Source organism: Pseudopodoces humilis, chromosome 16 (assembly GCF_049639895.1).
Source record: "Pseudopodoces humilis isolate 2021_Gansu_Grassland_sample_001 chromosome 16, ASM4963989v1, whole genome shotgun sequence".
Lineage (NCBI taxonomy): Eukaryota > Metazoa > Chordata > Aves > Passeriformes > Paridae > Pseudopodoces > Pseudopodoces humilis.
The window spans coordinates 7,358,685-7,377,673 of NC_142215.1; the positions used below are offsets into that span (position 1 = coordinate 7,358,685).

At 48.4% G+C, this 18,989-nt stretch overlaps 1 protein-coding gene across 6 annotated transcripts in view; it reads right to left on the bottom strand.

The window, feature by feature from the left end:
- The window catches only part of NTRK3 (neurotrophic receptor tyrosine kinase 3), a 204,160-nt gene that overhangs the window by 150,047 nt on the left and 35,124 nt on the right, over positions 1-18,989 (bottom strand). For all 6 annotated transcript variants that reach the window (XM_005521589.3, XM_005521588.3, XM_088063101.1 and 3 more), the window contains exon 4: positions 988-1,056. In XM_005521589.3, coding sequence (XP_005521646.1) covers positions 988-1,056 — 69 coding nt within the window. The remainder of the gene's footprint in view (positions 1-987; positions 1,057-18,989) is intronic.

The window sequence follows — 18,989 nt, forward strand, 5'->3', positions numbered from 1 at the left end:
CGACAATAAGTAAAGGTCTAAGAATACAAATGACTCATGCTATTAAACTTGAAACCCAAGCCAGGCTTGAAAAATATTTAGAGCAGTAATCAGCAAGGAGACAAATTCTGAATTCAGCATTTTAACTCTGCAAGCCAAATTTCCCCATCAGAAGGGCGTTTCTCCATTTTCTAATATCACTATTAGTATTTTTCATTTAACAATTTGACAGAAATAAAATACACTGCAGTAACACCGGTGATAACACACTTACTCCCACTTGAAAGACTGTCTTTATTCTTTCATAAGTCACTTCTAGCTTACAGCTCTATTGATCATGGGTGAGGATGAATGGAGCTTCCCAGAATCCTCTGGGACAAATCCTACATATATATTTTTTTATACCCACCAAACAACTATTTCTAAAATTCAACAAAACAGGTCATCAGGGCAACGTTCCATTGATTTTGTGTCCACTTATTCTTCAAGCACGATGCTGAATGCACTATCAATAATTCAGCAGGCTGAAGGCCACCAGTGCCCCAGGAGACACAGCTGTATCATCACCTCCCACATCAGAGCTGGGAGGTGTCTCCATTGCTAGAGAGAGAGGGAATCATGGGCCTAAAAAGCAGTCTTGTAAAGCATGTGCGCCAGCTAAAGAAAAGCAGTTAGCCCTACCCTGCGACAGATGAGAGCAAGTGTTCGAAGAGATTCACTCAAAATCTGGCCAAGTATTTCTAATGTGCTCCCAGAGTTAGTCAACCATTTACTACTCTGAGTATGACTTGTTCATCATCCCAATGTTAATTAGCCAGCTGCTGTGAAGTTAAAAGAGAAGCAGTTCTGCTCTGGTGCTCCCATACCCAGGAAAGCCTCCCAAGGATGTTGCTGCCCACTGGAGTTTTAGGTAATTATTCACTGGCTTCAAAATAGCTCTATCTGGAAATTGTTCCTCCTCTCAGCCTCCAGTCTTTTCCCAGGAGATACCCCCAGGGTGGGACTTACAGTTCAAAGAGTCGCAGTGTCTGGAAGAGTTGCCATGACAGAGTGGTGAGCCGGTTCCCGGAGAGGTCTCTGAAAATTAAGGGAAAAAAAAAAAGTAAAAAAAGTAGTCACTGTAAATAATTCTTCCTGCACATGGCCCTACCACCTCCACAGAGCTCATCGTCCTCCTCAATGGGGAGGCTGTCAAGCAGTTTAAAACTCAAGTTCAGATTTCATAATGAGAGATTTTAATGAGGACAAACCCAAATGAAAGTTTCTCATCTCTTTTTTTTTTTTTTTTTAAGAGGAAAAATGATTTATATCCTGCTGCAATGTTAAGAAAAAAAAAAAAAATCCAATGTCTGATTCTTACCCATGAATCTGGAGCTCAACCAACCATAAGCAAAAAGAACAAGTCTAATTTCAGAACTTCAACAAAAAATTAAGTACAAACCTCACGTTAAAAATAGTAACAGCCAGGTTCAAATGACAGCACGATGATTACCCAAGGTGTTATCATATGATCTGCAGTAGCTGTGTGTTCCAGGTGTCCCGGAATGGCTGTGTGCTGCTTGCACCCAGGGGTACCACAGCTACAGCAGCCAACAGCTCCCCATCCCTCTCTCCATCTGCCCAAACTTGCAAAAACATAAATCTCATCTACCTGGGAGAGCTTTGCAACCCAGCAGACATTTCTCTTTAGCTGAAAGCCAGAGAGGATGAAAGAATGTAAAAGGAACTGGATTAATAAATACAAGAGGAAGAAATGTGTCTGGAGCAGGGTGAGCAGATGGAAAAAAGCCCCCAATTTCTAACAGCACAAAAAGATGGTAATGAAACACATTCTGTTGTGGCCAGCCTTCCCAGGGACACCTGGCCAGCCTGAGAGCCACCAGTCAAGTGACCAGCCCATGGGGTGAGCAGAGGAATGGGTGATTGCAGACTCTGGGAGAACCCCAAATGCCCAATCTCTTCGCTCGCCTCCAAAACACACAGAAGGTGCTGCCTCACATCCTTCACCAAATCCATCCCTGCTGAGAGCCACAGGCAGGCAGGGCAGCCCCTCTGCCTCAGCCTGGCCCACGGGGAAGAGCCATGAAGAGCCAGAGGCATGAATCACCTGAGGTTCATTCAACTCTGGGCTGGCCAGAGAGGAGGCATGACCTGACACAGCCCAGTCATGCAAGGCCCAGCCCCCAAACCCTGTCTGATTTGCAAATAAGTGCCAAAATCAAGAGAGCAAACCCCTGAATGGCTCCTGCTGGCACAAGTCTAATGCACAAGGATTTGGAATGACAAATTCATTTCTTCCCTTACACTGAGTTTCAGCAAGGGGAAAGCAATTCTGGTCCTGTCCCACCTGCACAGAACTCTGCAATTAGGAGTGGGGAAGCTGCTCACACAGCAAAGCATTGTCCCAAAGGCTCTCCACAAGCCTGGCAGAAGAACAAGCCCAAACACAATGATGGCACAGTGCTGCCTTTTTAAATTCTGGCTCTGCTTCACATCAGACTATCCCGCTGTGGGAACCACAGCAAACCACAGGTACCTCATTTCACATGACTGTGATCCCACCATTCCCACGTCTCTAGGCAAACTCCTTCCAGTCTCTGATAAAGACTGGCAAAAAAGGCAAGTAAAGCTAAGCAGGGGGGAAGGAAAACATTACAAGACTCCCGTCTTTATCTACCCCAGCGCACTGAGCACCTGGAAATTTTGCAAAGACAGATGAAAAGTGGGAGGGGAAGGAGCAACTCACTGTTACTGAAAAGTGAGACAGAAAACTCCCTCCCCCAGCCCAGGGAGAAGAAGGAAGCGTAAAGGGGATGCATGAGAGACAGCGAGATGTGGGAGAGAGGCAGAAATGCAGAGGAGGGAGTGAATCTCGCTGGAATGTCCTTTCTCAAAGGTCATGTTTTGCTACATTAGGCAGAAATGTCAAGAGAAAATTGGATTCTGAAAGAGAAGAGGAAAAACAACAGGCTTTCCACGCAAATAAGGGAATCAAAAATAGCATGATCGTGTTATTACAATTTAGGACACAGAGATGGAGAAAGGATACATCCTCACTAATGCAAGGGGCTTTGCCAGGCAGATGTGCTCCTCTTCTCATTTCCCACAGTGCCTGCAAGACAACTCCTACAACCTGCTCCCTCCCCCAGACAATAACCCATTTGGGAGAGAGGAGATGGGTCTTCCCTTGCACACATCTGGCAGGAGATTGTGTTTTCAAAGGGCAAAGCCAGTGTTTCATCTGACCTGACCATCAACTTCTGCAGGGCTGGTCAGGGGGATACACACCCACAGCTCCGTTCCAGATCAGCCTGGACACACACAGGGAGGAACATGCCTGTCACTGGAAACAGACACCTTGGCTACTTCAAAACGTCACAAAGGTCCTTCCTCAGGCTCAGAGACAGACCTCAGCACAGAGACTGAAAGGAGCTGCACACAAACACACATTAAAAATACACCATTTCGGTCACAAAAACTCCAAAGGTCACAGATGCCAGGACTGGGATTCCACATGCAAAAGGGTACAGCTACTGACTTGTGCTGCAGAAGACAGAGCTCCTCCAGAGAAACTTCACTGCACAGCAGTGATTTCTCCTCAGAACAGACCCATCCCACATGCTGGATGGGAAAGGTTTCCTGGGGAAGGGAGCATGTGATTCTGTAATTAGAGATGGAATCACAGTACATGCACACGAGGAGATTAAATTATGGCTCCACAGGTGAGGCTCTGAGCTCCAGCACTTTGTAATTCCTGTTTAGTGCTTGCAAGGCTCCCCCCAGTCACAAATTTCAGCTGCACACACCAAGTTTCACAGTGTTCTGTACAGCATAAATGGGGAGGGTTGGGAAAATCAAGGCACTCACATGCAGAACATCTCACAGCTCCAAATCAAGGCCTCTCAAAGGCTCATTCCGCCTTTCTAGGGCATTTCCAAGTCTGTTGCCACCTCCAAATCCCTGTTACTGGAGTGACAAGAGCCCCCATCCTCTTATGCTGTGGCTGGGCAGTGCCAGCTCTCTCCTTCCTGGCCCATTTCCTTCTCCCTCCTAGCTGGCTGAACCGCACTACTCACTGATCTCCATCCACTCCCAAATATTTCTCAGCCTCAATTTCCTTACCCATGCCCAAATTTCCTATCATCTCCACTTTTACACACTCCCACACCAACAGCAGTGTCCCAAGAAGAGCTGCTACTCCTCTCCCTTACTCATTCCCAATCCTTTGCAAAACTTCTCCCCTCCAACTGGACCAAGAGCCATTCTACTGACCTAAGACATCTCTGAGCAAAACCAAGTCTTCCAAAAAAAAATCTGTCCTTTGACAAGATTTCTTTCCCTCCACAAAAGGAGGGTGCAAATATTCTGTAACAGCAGCATTGCCAGCATTTTCTAGCTTGAGCAAAACAGCTTTTTCCCAACCTCCCTTCTACCTCCTCAAACATTTGAGAAAGCTCTTATGTGAAACTAGAAAGAAATAATAAAAAATAGAATCAGCCAGGAGCAGACACCCAACACAGAAAACTTCAGCCTGAGCAATTAAAATTTGGCAGAATTATAGGAAAGTGGAAGCAGTCCTGTAGCAGTGTGCCAGACAACCTTTCTAACAGCCTATGCATCAGCTCCACCTGTAACAAAATACAGCACATCACACGTCAAGGAAACGCAGGCAGAGTGAAGCAAAATGCCTTCCCTGCATATTTCTCAGCAATGAACAGGAGCCTGTCTCTCCCAGGACAGATCTGCCATCAGCACTTCTGGAACATACTCAAACTGCTTCTTTGCCATGGGACATTTTCTCCATCACTCACAAGATGCTCTTTTCCATGGAGACAGTCTCTAGAAGTAGCTGCCAGTCTGCTTTTGCCTCCAAAAGGAGTTGAGGAGGGAGAGAGGGTTGGATAGAGCTCACCTGGACCCGGGTCCAGGGCAGAGCCACCCAACCCACCCTTGGCTCAGGCTCAACACCACAATCCTCCTGCTACAGCAGCTGTGCTCCCAAGGCTCCTGCTCCCATCCCCACCAGCACCTCACTGCACACCTCAAGGGCAGGCTGGTACCACCGAGTGACAGCCAAATCCCAGTTCTTGCTCTCTCCCTCCATCCTCCTCCTGCATTTGAGGAGGGCACACGCCACGTCCCACACACTCTCCCACAGCTCCTGCAGGCACTGCCAAGACCTTGCTGGTGACCAGAAGGGAGGGGAGGTGACCTTTGCCATTTTGTCACAGCATGAGTGACAGATGGGGCCAGGGAGTGCCCCATGGAGTCCTGAACGAGCCCCTGGCATTAAAAAAGGGATGGGTGAGGGTGGAACGAAGAAGACTCCAGATCTGTGTGGACCAGAACAAGTGGACTTTAATGCAAGAGGAGACAGCATTTTTTCTTTTCCCTTAATTACCCAGCAGCCAAAAGTGTTTCCACTATTAAAGCCATTTTTATTCAGCTAAATTAAGCCAGTTGCCTCATTAATGACACCAACAAGCAGGAGCCCCTGTAATTAAACTGTAAGTTATTTTATGCAGTTCAGCTCAATGCAATGGCAGAAACACTGCTGCTGGGGAGGGACCCTGTGCACCTGTCCCTCCTCCACGCAGCTCCATCCTCCACTTGCCCTTGTTTCCAAGCTGACACATTTATTTCTGCATGGGAGAAGTTTTTCACACATTTTAATAACATGTTGCCACTATGAAAATCCTGACTGGGAGGGCTTAACTTCCCAGAGCAGCTGGGGCTGAGGGAGCATGAGCCTGGCAGGAGTGAGAGGAGAGATGCACATCCTCAGCTGCAGTCCCCAGTGCTGGATATGCTGGTGGCACTGCATGTGACTCCCTTGATATCTGGACACAACAGGTGCTTCCCCATCAGCTCACAGCTCACTGAAGCCTTAGCTGGGTGCTGGTGGCCACAGGAGAGGAGAATGTCACAGCCCCACATGCTGCTGTAGGGGCAGCTCGTTCAGGCTTCGTATCTGCAGCAAGTTAAGCTGCTAAAGCTTTGGGTTTGAACCAGAGAAATGCTGGAAAGTCACTCTGGGGCTTGCTTATCCCTGCCAGATGACTCCAATGACCTCTAAAAACACTGTTACACTCCCCATCACCCTCCCTGCCCTCCCCAGCCCCCTCCCTCCTCTTCCTGTTTAGTAAGCAGCTTTGCTCATTAAAGGAAAAAATGTACTGTCCTCCCTTAATGAATGTGCTAAAATTACCCCAACAAGTCCCAGAAGCTGTGGCAGGACAGGCCTCCCTACAAATCAGGCTCTGCAAATATTAGACTCAATTGGAATCTCCAATAGCTCAGCCCCAAATCCCAGCAGGACACACTTGAGATAGCCTGGAAAAGGACCAGGCACTGCCAAGTGCATGCAAGCCTCACGTGCCTGCAAAGCCGAGTGAGCAGAACAGGATGTGGCATTAAACTGGTCAGCCTGAGATTTCATAACTGCCAGCAGCTCTCCTGGATTTGCTCCCTGCTCAGGCTCAGCACCAGGACACATATATTGGTGCTGTGGAGGAGTGAGACAATTATCAGAGGTCCTCAGCCATGGTCTGGCATTACCTACAGCTCAGTTCTGCTCCTTAAGCAACACCCAGGGCTTCTCTGACCCCAAACAGCAGAACCAAAAAGTCTCAATCTTTCTTTGTGTATTTGGGTAGCAAAACTTTCTCCTGTCCACAGGTCCTGTCCTGTACCTTGTAAGGAACATGTCACACAGCACGTGCCATGACAATCATCTCATTCCCCACAGACAATTTCTTGTTCTAGGGCTAGAGTCAGAATCTGCAATAACTTCCCAAACTCAGAGCACCCTGCACCAGAGAGGAGAGAGGGATCATCGTGGGTGACACATGAGAAGAGTCTCTGCCATTCCACATGCACACCACTGGTCCTGGAAGTGAGGTACTGGAGAGAGGAACCACCAGCCCCCTCCAGATTTCTCAGCTGCAGGACCCTGATTTTCAAATTCACATTGAAACAGGGCTGAGGGAGGTGGAAGGGGCTGCTCTCCTGCATTGTTCTTTAAACAACAGCATTAAAAAACAAAAGCTTCAGAACAAGTGGGAAGGAATTAAGGCACCACACCTCTGTCACAGGGCTCCCACAGCCAGTGCCAGCAGCACATCTGTCCCATGCCTCTCTTCCCAGTGCCTCTGCAGTGCATGTCCTGCTGCTGCCTTCAACCCAGCCCAGCCTTTATTTTAAATGCCATCTCCTACCCCATGTCACTTCCACAGCCTCTAAGTCATCTCTTCTGAGGCATCTCCTAGCTGCACAAAGCTTTGTCCAGAGACAAATCACCCCTCAGAGTTTATTGCTGCTCAGAGTTTCGGTTCAGCACATGGTACAGATGGGAAGGCGTCACCAGACGTGGGTCACACTGTCCCCTGTGCTTCGAGGCAGATCAGATGCAGGGATCTGGCCCTCTACACTCATCTCGCCCTTGTTGTGTGCAGTTTCCATTGCTCTTCTCCAAAGACATCTGGACTCTCAGAGGACTTGAGGAAAGGTTAAAAGCTAGGTCAGCCCTGCAGTTGTTTTCCCTTTGGCTGCCAGCTTCCCTGCAGGGCAGAGTCCAGCAGCATCCACAGAATAGGCCAGGCTTCTGCTCAAGGAAAAGAAAAACCAACTTGCAATAGGCAAGAGCCCTCCCCCATAGCTGCCCTCCTACAGCCAAGAGGTCCTCAGGGCTGCACTGCCCCCACCTCATCTCTTCTGTCCCAAACTGCTGCAATTCTAGATCCATTAGACCGAAATATTACAGTACACTGGGCTTTCCTCCTGCTCTGGCAAACAGAAGGAGATGTGTGCTGGCTGAGGACAAGGGCTGCCAGCTGCCAGCTCCAGCAAGGGGCTGGGTTTATCCGACCCTGTTTGCTTCAAACTGCATTGTTCTTCAAGCTGGGAACAGAGAACGACTGGGGAATGCCTCCTGCTCACAGGTTTCCAGTGAACCCAGAGCCAACCCCATCTCTCTGTGTGAGAGAAGAGCTCAGAGCTGTGGCAAGGCACAGCTTGAGGAGATGGCATGGGAAGGAGAGAAATGCCCACAGGGCATTTCCCAGCATCTCTGAGTACACTATAATTGGACTTGGATGATATTAGAGGTTTTTTCCAAACTTTATGATTCTATGAACATCCTTGCAGCAATAGGGACCAGTGCTCATCAGAGGTACCACCCAGCTGGGAGTTCACTCCAAATTCCCAGGCAGACACTGGAAAAGCTGGACAAGGTCCACACAAGAGCCTCGATGCCAGCTCATCGAGCACAGATGTGTTGGGACAGGTTCTGGTCCTCCCTCTTCCTCCTGAACGAGAACTGCGATCTCAGCTGCTAGAGGGCTCTTACATCAAATTTATATTAAAAAAAAAAATTCAAATACCCACACCTACTTGGATGCCCAGAAAGCAATGAGCCTTGAATAACCTCAAAGGGGTTAGCAAAGAGAAAACTAACAGCTGGGCCTGAGCCCCAACTTTCCTGATTCAGGGAGGGGTGCCAGAGGTTGGGATGCACTGGGGATGGTACCAAAAGCTCTGCAGGGCCTCTAAAGAAAAAAAAGGGTATAAATACAAAAAAAAAAAAGAAAAAAGTTACCTATATATATATACACACACATATATATATATATCCAGCAATAGCAAAACAACAGGGCATACGGCAGGCTAAGCTCTCGGCAGACTCTGCTAAATGGTTTCCAATTAATTAACTGATTACATGATAGAACAGAAGGGGATTCAAGTGAGTGCTGTTGACCTTTAAGAATAATTAATATCATCAGGATAGCAAAACTCGTCCAAGAAAAATAATTAGGAAGACTCTAATATTGCCTCCAAAGCCACATCGAAAGGGGTGAGGAAGGTTCTGGTTAATTCAGAGACACAGTTCCCACGTATTTCCTAGCAAATCCATTTCTCCCTTACACTTGCTTCCGCCTGCACATCTCCCACACACACGTGCTCCTTCCCTACCCCAGTCAATCCTCCCTCTCCAGATCCATTTCCCTGTCACCTCTTCTACACCCCATCCCCCTTCCACTCTCCATTTCTTCCCTAAAGACTCCTTGCTCTAATCCCTCGTTGTAACCTTCTCTCTCCAGCCTGGCCCCTGTCCCTGCCACAGACTCATCCCATCCCCTGCTCCTCTTTGGCCAGCCCAGAGTTCCATTCTCTGCCTTCCTGCACCTCAGGAAGAAGCCCTGGTCCCTCCACAAAGACATCAATGTACTTTTTATCTCCAGTCAGCACTGGCATCTTCATAGGCTGACAGAAGGCAAGCGCTACATGTCATCCCAAAAAAGCCCTTCCCTGCTTTTCCTCAGCAGTCAAATCCATCACAGTCTGGGAAGCAGATGTAAGAGATGCACAGCAACAGGAGGAAGATGGGAAACTCGTGAATCCCATTGCACCTCACCAAGCACATGAATGCTCCCATCTCACTGTATTTTCCTTGCTTCTCCTTTCCCAGTTTGCTTGGCCCCAACGTCATGTTGGGGAGAGGGGTTGGAAAGCCAATTAGCCAAGCAGGAAATTTGTGCTGAGCTTCTCAGGGAAGGTAGCCTGAACACACTAGGAGCAAGATTACATGAGCAGGCAACATTTCTTGTGAGGGAAATGTGAAAAAATCCAACCCTGGAACGAAACCCACCTTCACAGCGAATAAATAAATTTCCTCTGCTGCTTATTATCATTAAAACTTCTGTGGCTTGACACTTCACTAAATTATAGATAAAAGGAAAAATGGTCTTCCTGAGCTCAGAAAAGCAGGCTGCTGCCAGAGCCATGTGTTTACAGCAGCTAATGAAAAGAAAGCCTGCCATTAGCCTGCAGCACTCGCCCCACCTCGGCGGGGAACAGAGCTACCTGCACTCCCAGCCCTGGGAGCAGCAGCTGGGCACCACGAGGGACCAGAGCTGGGGATGGGCAGGGGCAGTGGGCCGGCACAGGGAGGTGCACACGTGGGGAACCGAAGGGCCCATGCCATCAGCGTGCCAGCAGAGATGGCAGCTGCCACCTCTCAGGCTGCACGGAGCCTCCTGGCCGCAGCGAGAGGTGAGGCTGACATGCTCCAGCTACTCCTCATCAAATGACACAAAAACACTCAGCCTGGGAGACAGACAGCACCAAGCAGGACCTGCCAGGCTGCTGCCTCCCCACCATGTCCGTGGGGTGGGCATGGGGAGCAGGGAGACAGCAGGTGAGGGACACACCTGAGCACAGGGAGGAATCATGCTCTGAGAAGAGACCTGCCTGCAGCCACACGTGAGCCGTGGCATGATGTGCCTCCTGACAGCCCAAGGCATGCTTGGCTGAGGGGGACAGGGAACTGGTGGTGACTTCATCCAGCCAGAGCCCAGTGAAGCCTGCTCGCTACACTCCACACTTATAATCACTCCCAAAGCAGAAACAGACTTTGCCTTTGACAGTTAGTCAAAATAAACAGGAATGTCTGCACACAAGTTACATTTTAACCATTCTTCTCAATACATTATGTTCTTAAAAAGAAGTATCTTTTGCTGGTCACTGTGAGGAATATTTTCAAAAGAAAAGACTAACCACCACAAAGCACTGAGTGCTTCGGAGTGCAGCAGTCATTCCTTCATTATTCTGAGACAGCAAATTACCCACAATTATCAACACGCACAACTGGATACAGCAAACATTTAGCCAAAGCCCATGGATTGTGGTTGCAGGGAGGTTGGATGGCAGATGTCCTAGAGAACTACTCATGTGAGAAACCCCCAGACAGCACCCGGCTAGTGGTGCTGTAAAACAAATCCATTCACACTGCAGAGCACAGCCAGTGCCAGGAATCACTGCAGCTCAGAAAGTTAGTATCCACAGAATCTTAGAGAGCTTTGGGTTGGAAGGGACCTTGGAGATCATATCATTCCAAACCCCCTGCCATGGGCCCAACACCTTTCACCGGCTCAGGCTGCTCAGAGACCCATCCAGCCTGGCCTTGAGCATTTCCAGGGATATTGCAGGTATTGCAGCTGTCAAACAGGCAGCTGGGCAGGCTAGCTGCACAGCAGGAGAGGTGGAAGAAAAAAGACACTGCTGGCAGGGAAAGCAGCCTGGGCACCCCACAGGCAAGCTGCCACCCGTGCCTAGAGCCAGCTTGCAGCCAGGACAGCACAGGCACCCCGAGAGCCAGGCTGGGGCTGGAAGGTGGAGGAGCTTGTTCCAAGGGAAGGGCAGGAGAGGCAGGGAGCACACTGCAGGCTGGGCTGGCAGGGCGGGGGAGCCGGGAGGTTCCAGGACAGGCTGGGTCAGAGGCCAGGCGGCTGCGGGGAGCGGGGCAGAGCCGCAGGGACCTGTCCGTGGTGCTGAAGAGCCCGCGGGGCGCAGGGCAGCGGGCACGGCCCCAGGGACACCCGGGCACCAGCGCAGCTCCCTGCCGAGCGTGGCTTCAGGCAGGCTGGAGAACAGCAGGCATGAAACACGGTCATCCTCAGGCAGCAGCATGGCTAAAGACACGGTCACCCACAGCTCCCCGGGGAGACACACCTCTGGCTCTCACTGGCAGCCCTCTAAACACCCCAGCGTCCGACGTAATTCACACCTCATCCCTTCCCAAATACAAGGGAAGGGGTTGGTGGGAAACTCCACCCTTTGACCAGGGTTCTAATAAAATTTTATAATTCCAATAAAACTCACGACTGCCTAACTTATGACATTTAAATTCCTGCCTTGTCACACACCATCATGAATTAATGTCCCATCATTCATGCCCTGTCGTATCTTATTGCTCAAATACCATATGATTTTAATGTTTCTATTTTTCTGCCCTGGTGCTTATTGCCAGTATATCAAAAAGGGAAAACCAGCCCTGTAATCATACTCTTAGTAAACCAGGGTCATGGAAAGAAAAATCCCAGGACAGATAACTTCTGTGGTCACTTAACTTCCACTCATGCTGCCGTGACTGTTCATTCCCCCAGCAGCTTTCAAGCAGGTTTCTATGTCCTCAGGTACCCCCTCCCAGGGAGGGTTCCTCTTCCCTCTGCAGCCCCTCTCACACTGGCAAGGGCAGGTAAGAAACGCTTTGCAGTGCAGGGTTTGGGGAGGAAGCGAGAGGGACAATCAGAGACTCTTTCTGGAGCCCCTCCCTGACGCAGTGATCTCAGAAGCCTGGAAACAAAAGCCATTCCTTGTCATGCCCAAATCTCCAGAAATCAGCTCATTCTGTGCTAGTGGTGGTCCCTGAGATGTGGTGAGCTTTCACCAAGGTACAACTATGTCTCATTTTCAGGATCACATCCAGGAGGAATGTTGTGCTTCTCTTTCAGGGGGAGCTCACCACAAGATATCCATCAGGCCATTGTTGCACAGCAAAGATTAGGTCAAAGGCTCACTCCCCCAAACTCACCAACTTGTCTGAAGTTCACATTTTACTCCAGTCTTGTAAAAAAACCAAAACAAAAAACACTAAAAGCCTCAACCAAACAAAATATAAATACAAAAAACCCACATCCACATACAACAAACCTCACATCATTGTAGGAACAACTTCATTTTAAACATTCCCAGCATTGCCTGCAGACTTTTTTAAAGAGTAGATGGGAAAAAACAGGACCTTTTCAAAAACCACAGCTGCCCATTTCACATGTCAGTCAAAAGACAATTGATCAAATTTCAGAAAGGGAAATAACTCTCACAATGTAACTGGAAAGATCATCTCAACATTTCAAAGGAAGGAAGGAGAGACAAACCCACAGTAAGATCCTGAGAGCCCAGGTACTAGAGTGGTAGACATTACACAAGAATCTAAGTATGCAAAACTTATTTGTGACAGAATTACTGTAACTCATCTTACAATGCAACAGCATCCCACAGCTCAAGGCCAGGTTTCATTAGAAATCATACAAGGTATTATGCCCCAAACGCATCAAATAAAAGCAGGAAAAATAAACGTTATTCCAGGTTTTAAGATGGGGAACTGAAGCAGGACAAATCTTGGCACAAAGCATGAAGTGCTTGAGTTGGAAACTCTCTCTCAGGTCCCACCAGAGTACGTCAGTCACAAATGAGCGAGTCAGTCACAAACTCACCGCTCCCCTTCTATCACAGTACAATAAACTCTCCACAGCCAAGCAGGGCAGCCTGCAGCCAGGAATTAGTTACCCAGCCCTCTGAATGCAGGTCAAATCATTTCAATCCAGCCTGAAGGGAAGCCACAGTCCTGCAGGGAACTGGTGTCTCCTCTGGCCTTGTGCACAGTGGCTGGTAAAATGCAGGACCTACCTCTGCCACTGCAGCAGAAGGAACAGCAGCAGCTAACTCTTATCAGTCACCTGCGGCAGTAACCTGGGAATAAACATGCCATCAAACCCCTGCTGCAAATTAGCATATCAGCAAAGACCTGCACTACACTGGCATCCAGGGGACAAAGCAGATGGGGAGCAGAACAGGAAAGTTTATGGAAGCAGAGATGTTACAGCTGTTTATTTTAGTGGCTGTGCTGTAGGCATGCCCAGAATTTGATAGGGCTGGAGACATAAGGGGGAAAATGCCTCCCTATGTAAATCAGAGCACAGTGGTTTGATCTTAGAAGGGACTGGAGCAGGAACATTCTTAGAGTACAAATGGGAACCAGAAGGTACCCAAGCCACTGCCTGCTTAGAGATAGTAAAGGAATATTCACCTAATAGAACTTACTGGGGCTGCTTAAATCTTTCTCATATGTTTTATTTTGTCTATATTCATGGTGAAATTTAGCTCTTATTTAGGAAATGAAAAACAAAACACATTAAACTTTCGAAAGGTGGTTTAGGTAAGTGCATTTTACTCCACCTTCCCAGTGAACTCAGAGCTCACACATTGTCACACACCGTGCCCGCTGACACACACGGCCCCGTGAGGCTGCATTGACTCAGGAGCATGGATGGGAAATCAAGGCCAATTGAAACACAAGACTTGGGTTAGGAGGAGACTGCCAGGATGGGTATGACAGCAGTGCAGTGGTGAGAGGACAAAGCAGGAAGAAACCATCAGGGAGGAGGCAAAAGGTTAATAGGACATCCAGAATCAAGTGGAGGGTTGCAGGCAGGCACAGGGCCTGGAACTGGTTATGGAAGAGAGCAAGATAAAGAGAGTTTAACCCTGATTTATATCTAAGAATGGGTCTTTCAGAGCAAGACAACAGATTACTAACCACTGAGCAGGGGAAAGTGACCTTCAAAGCATCTGATACTTTATTTCTGTATTTAGTGTAATTTCTCAATCAAACTCCCAGACACACAGAGCAAAGAAAGTGAAGCTTGCCAGCCTTGCAGAGGGTTGCCTGCAGCCCTCTGAAAGCACACAGGTCTCAGTTTCTGGAATGCTACTGGTCCTGTCCTGACACAGCACTGAAGAGGGCAGAGGGTAACTCACCAACTTCATTCTGCCTCAGCCCCCTTAATTTTCAGGGGATGCATTCTTTTGTTTTTCCTGTCTAAACCTAGACCTGTAACATTACTCTGGGAATCCCCATGCCAGAGCTACAAACTACATTCAACACCAAGGTACCAGTTCATCTGACACTACACAACTGCCTTGAACCAAACCAGAACACTGAAGCCAACCCCATCCTCAGAAAACACCACAACCTACAAAGGACATTCTGGGAAGCTCCAGCTTAATCACAGCTCAAATGTGCCCATGAAAAGAAGCCCATGGATCATCCAGCTCAGTCTTTCAACAGGCAAAGCATTGAAGATCCCTGCAGCATTCCTGCCAGCACCTTCCAGTTATTCTCCAATCCTCATTTTGGGGAGAAAGAGACCAGCATGATCACACAGATGAAAACACCTGTGAAGCTGGTCATCTGACCACACCATACTCAAGAAACAATTACAAACAGCATCTTTAAGACCTTTGGGTGAAGACTGGATGGGAAAGCTCGATCTTTAACCCTGTCCTCACTCTGGTAGACAGCACTGAGAGTGCTCTGATAGAAGCTGTGTTTGGGCTGGCCCACAAACTAATTTTGAGCATGTATAAACCTCCAGAAGACAGTTTAAGAAGAGCCTCTGATGCAGACAGAAATGGCAATTATTAATTTTCTAAATAGAAATCTGACTGCTTAAGCCTTATTTAAAAGCATGCCTGTCTCTGTAATTACGCAGCCTTAATTTGTTTTCTTTACTACACAATAAATAAGGTGTGCACAATTACCCTCTGCAAATACAAGGCAGTGCCTCCTGACTGGCTGGTTGAGTGCACAGCCGCCCAGGAAAACATTCAGAGGGAATCACAGCCTCTTAAGTACCTGCTCCCAGGAAAGGGTGACTCAGGCACTGCAAATATCGACTGGTCTGGCTGCAGGCACAGCCTGCTGGGACCCTGCTCTCCTGCATGCACAGCTCTCCTGTCCCACAGCCAGGGAAGGGCCTGTCCTCCCCCCATGCACCAATTCCTGGTGCACTGTGAAGCTCAGTTCTCCTGTGGATTTCCCAGTGCCTTATGAGGAGCATGCTAATGCTGAATTCTTCCTTACAAGGCACTACAACAATTCTATTTACTCTGCCTCTGCCTAGTTTCATGATATGCGTAGGAAGTCAATAACCTCACAACTTGTAACCCTCTATCAAGTTCAAATAAATTGGCCAAAGGTCTCCAGTGTCATTAGGAGGACAGAGAGAGTGAGAGCATGCAAGTTTCTTTCCTCACTAAGCTAGACACAGCAACACAGTATATATGTACTCAGATGGTTTATATACCTCAAATTTAGGAACCATACTATCCCAGAGTTTTCTTGCACAGCCTCAAGCTAAAAACTGGGGTTTTCTGTCAACACAAACATTTCCTCTGTTCAGCTGCATCACCTGCTAATACTAACATCTAGAAACCTTGGCTACAAAGGCTCAGACTTCCACAGCCTGGACCTGTTGGTCCCCACATCCAGTGCATGAGATTGCCCAGGACCATCCCTGTAATAGCCAAAGGGCTGTCAAACAAGCACAGAGATTGGACCAGGAACCTGTCAATGCAACTTCTCACAGTGAGAGGATCTCAGGTAAGGGACACTGGAAGATATCCAGATCAGACACAGTCAGCACCCAGCCAGTATTTGTTTTAGAAGGACTGAACTGTCTCAGCCCAACCACTAGTAGAAGAGGTAGATCCATTCTGCAAAACCCACTGTCATATTTTGAACTGTCTCTGTATCGGTGATAGGCTTCACATCACCAGTGATCAGACAGGCCATGGAACCCTAATTGTCCTCATTCAAGGAGAAGGAAGAGGAAACCAATGCTATTTCTTGATTCACACCTCTGGCTCACAGTCACCCACCACTCCTCCACTGATTTTGCCGGCCTCAAGCCCCTTGCACTTACTACATCTAATTTCAAACCTTGAAAGGACAGGCATGACCCTGCCAGGCTGCACTTTGGAGCACTCTGAGGTCTATCACTTGAGCAGCTGAATGCTGAAAATTCCCTTCATGGGTTTCCTGCCTTTCCTTCCTGACTCTGTGATGGGGAAGGGGGGAAAAAACCAAGCCAAGCTTCACCCAAACCCTCACAAACCTGAGCTCCTGCAATTAGAGCTGGGATAAGTGATCTGCTTGTGATTGCACAGCTGGGGGCTGAAGACAAGCGCGTGCACAGAGGAAGGGCCAGAAATAGATGTTACTGGGAGAAGGCAGAGCTATCTGGCCCATCTGAGAGGAGGAAACCCTGCTGAAAGGCACTGGGAAAAAACTCAGTTCAGCAGGAAGTTTCAGTTTAACCCAGGATGGGAAGGGAGGCATGTGTGGGGTGGAAATAAGCTTTGGAGACCTCAGAATTTGTACTTCAAGTGAAAAACTGCTCAGACCCAGCTTGTAACACCCTGCAGAGGTCCAGCCTGGGGCCCACACCACCCTGTGCCAACCCTCCCTGGCAGTGAAGACAGTCTGTCATTTATAAGACACATTTGTCATCTTATTGACTCAGCTCCACCAGCACCCATCCAAACAGCCACCAAAGGAGAAAGAAAACCAGAGTGGCAGTGAAAATGGGTAACAGTAACCCAACAAGCCTTAAGCACCATCCCATGGTCCCAGCCCTGCACACCACCCATCAGGAGAGGATTGGGACAGTATCCTTCACTCCCATCCGCTACAGTACCTGGCTACAGCAGCCCAAGACTTACAGCAGAGTGACATTTCCATTAATCCTTTTATCCCTGGCTCCTACGTGCAGAGGCTGCAGAAAATGTCAGGCCTTCGAGCTGAGCTCCCAGGGAGGCAGAGCAACCAAGGAGGCACCTTGATGTGCTGGCAGAGCGCTGAGGCCATGGAGGGGATGCCAGGTGGCACCAGGCACCTGCCAGAGCCTCGGGAGCCACCCTGGCTGCAAGGGAGCAGTGGCATCATGGTCTGAGAGCCTTTGGGAAGCAGCAGGGAGTCACCAGCTCTGCAAGCACCAGGTCTCCATCCTCGACTGTCGGCATCCCCCACGGGGAACATCCACACTGCCAAGTCACAGGAACAGCATCAAAACCCACTAGCAAACACCAAGCAAATAATATACTTACTCGCCTCGAGCTCCAAAAGGCAAGGAAAGAAAGATGTTAAGAACATGATCAATCTTACAGGGCCCAAGCAGTAAACAAACACATATTTCATCACCACGTACCAATCCTAACTCTTGACAGAAGATGGATGTGGGGTTTTTTTCCGCTCACAAAAGTAATTCCAAAAGACAAAAACAAACACTTTGGGGAAAAGCAGCAACAATTGCCTGTGTACACATTAATGGCACATTCAGCCTCAAAGCAAGCATACGTGGCCTTCTAAACTCCTACGACATCCAAACTAATTTCATCAGGAATCAAATGTTATTCATTTTATCTGCTAGATACATAAACAGCAACTGCACAATTGACAAACAACCCTCAAAAAAAAAAAAATCAATTGAGAGTGGTTCAGAGAGAAAGCTTCCCAAGAACAAACAACTACAGAAAACACAAAACAAATGCTGCAAATCAAAATAACAAAGAGCAGAAATCAGGAATATCCCAGTGGTCAGTATTAACGAGGGTTTATTATGAAGATATGCAATTCTTTAAGCTCAAAAAGGCTCAGTTCATGCTCACAATGCCCTCAACTATTCATGCCCTTTTCGTACTGCAGATCTTCTATTTAGCAAGTACTTTACTGTCACTTAGCAACTGTAAATGGTTTTCCAAAAAGGAAGCTTTTGGGGTTTTTCAGTTCACATCATCTCTGAGCAGACATCAAAAGACAAATCTATCCCTCTCTGCAGGTCGCATCCATCTCCTTGCCCCAGGAACAAGTCTGTATCGATGGCCCAGTGCACCCACACACTCAAATGGATGCACTTTTTCACTGAAGAAGCCACTAGCACTGCTTTCCAGAAAGCAGGGATAAACACAGCCTCCCATTCAGCCCATCAGCTCCTGCCCAAGGCCAGGGCCTCTCACCAAACCCTTTCCACCTTTCATATCTACAGTGGAGCAGAGAGGGCTTTGATCCTAGACACAGTCACTTGGACAGAATATTTCAAGCCCACGGAGCACCTTGGACAGTGGCCTGAAATTCAGGCTTTGCTTTATCACCTTGGGAAAAGTAAATACACATCTAGAAAAGAAACCGGTGCCCTTGGCCTCAGGGATGTGGAAATTCCCCGTGACACCACTCTCCAGCTGACAATGCCATGGACACTTGTGCCATGTCCCAGGGTAACAGGGCTCCAACCTCTCCAGCACAAAACATCCCTACCCCGTGCCCACTGCAGACACCAGTTTAAGAAGTCAATAATTAGCAGCAGAGCTGGCAGCCCCATACCCAGGATCTGTGTCAGAAAAGCGGCCTTTGGTTAAAAACTAATGAGCAGGGCAGGCTCTGGCTGTGTGCTGGGGCGGGGGGGGCTGTCCCCAAACTCCGCAGAAAGAGAAACCTGCAGCAGCCCCCAGGCTGGTGATGATGCAGCCAGAGCTCTTTAAAGTGGCCATCAAAGGTAGGCCAGTTTTTAGGAACCCAAACCCCCAGATTCCCAGCAGAAGCTCTCCCCACCCTG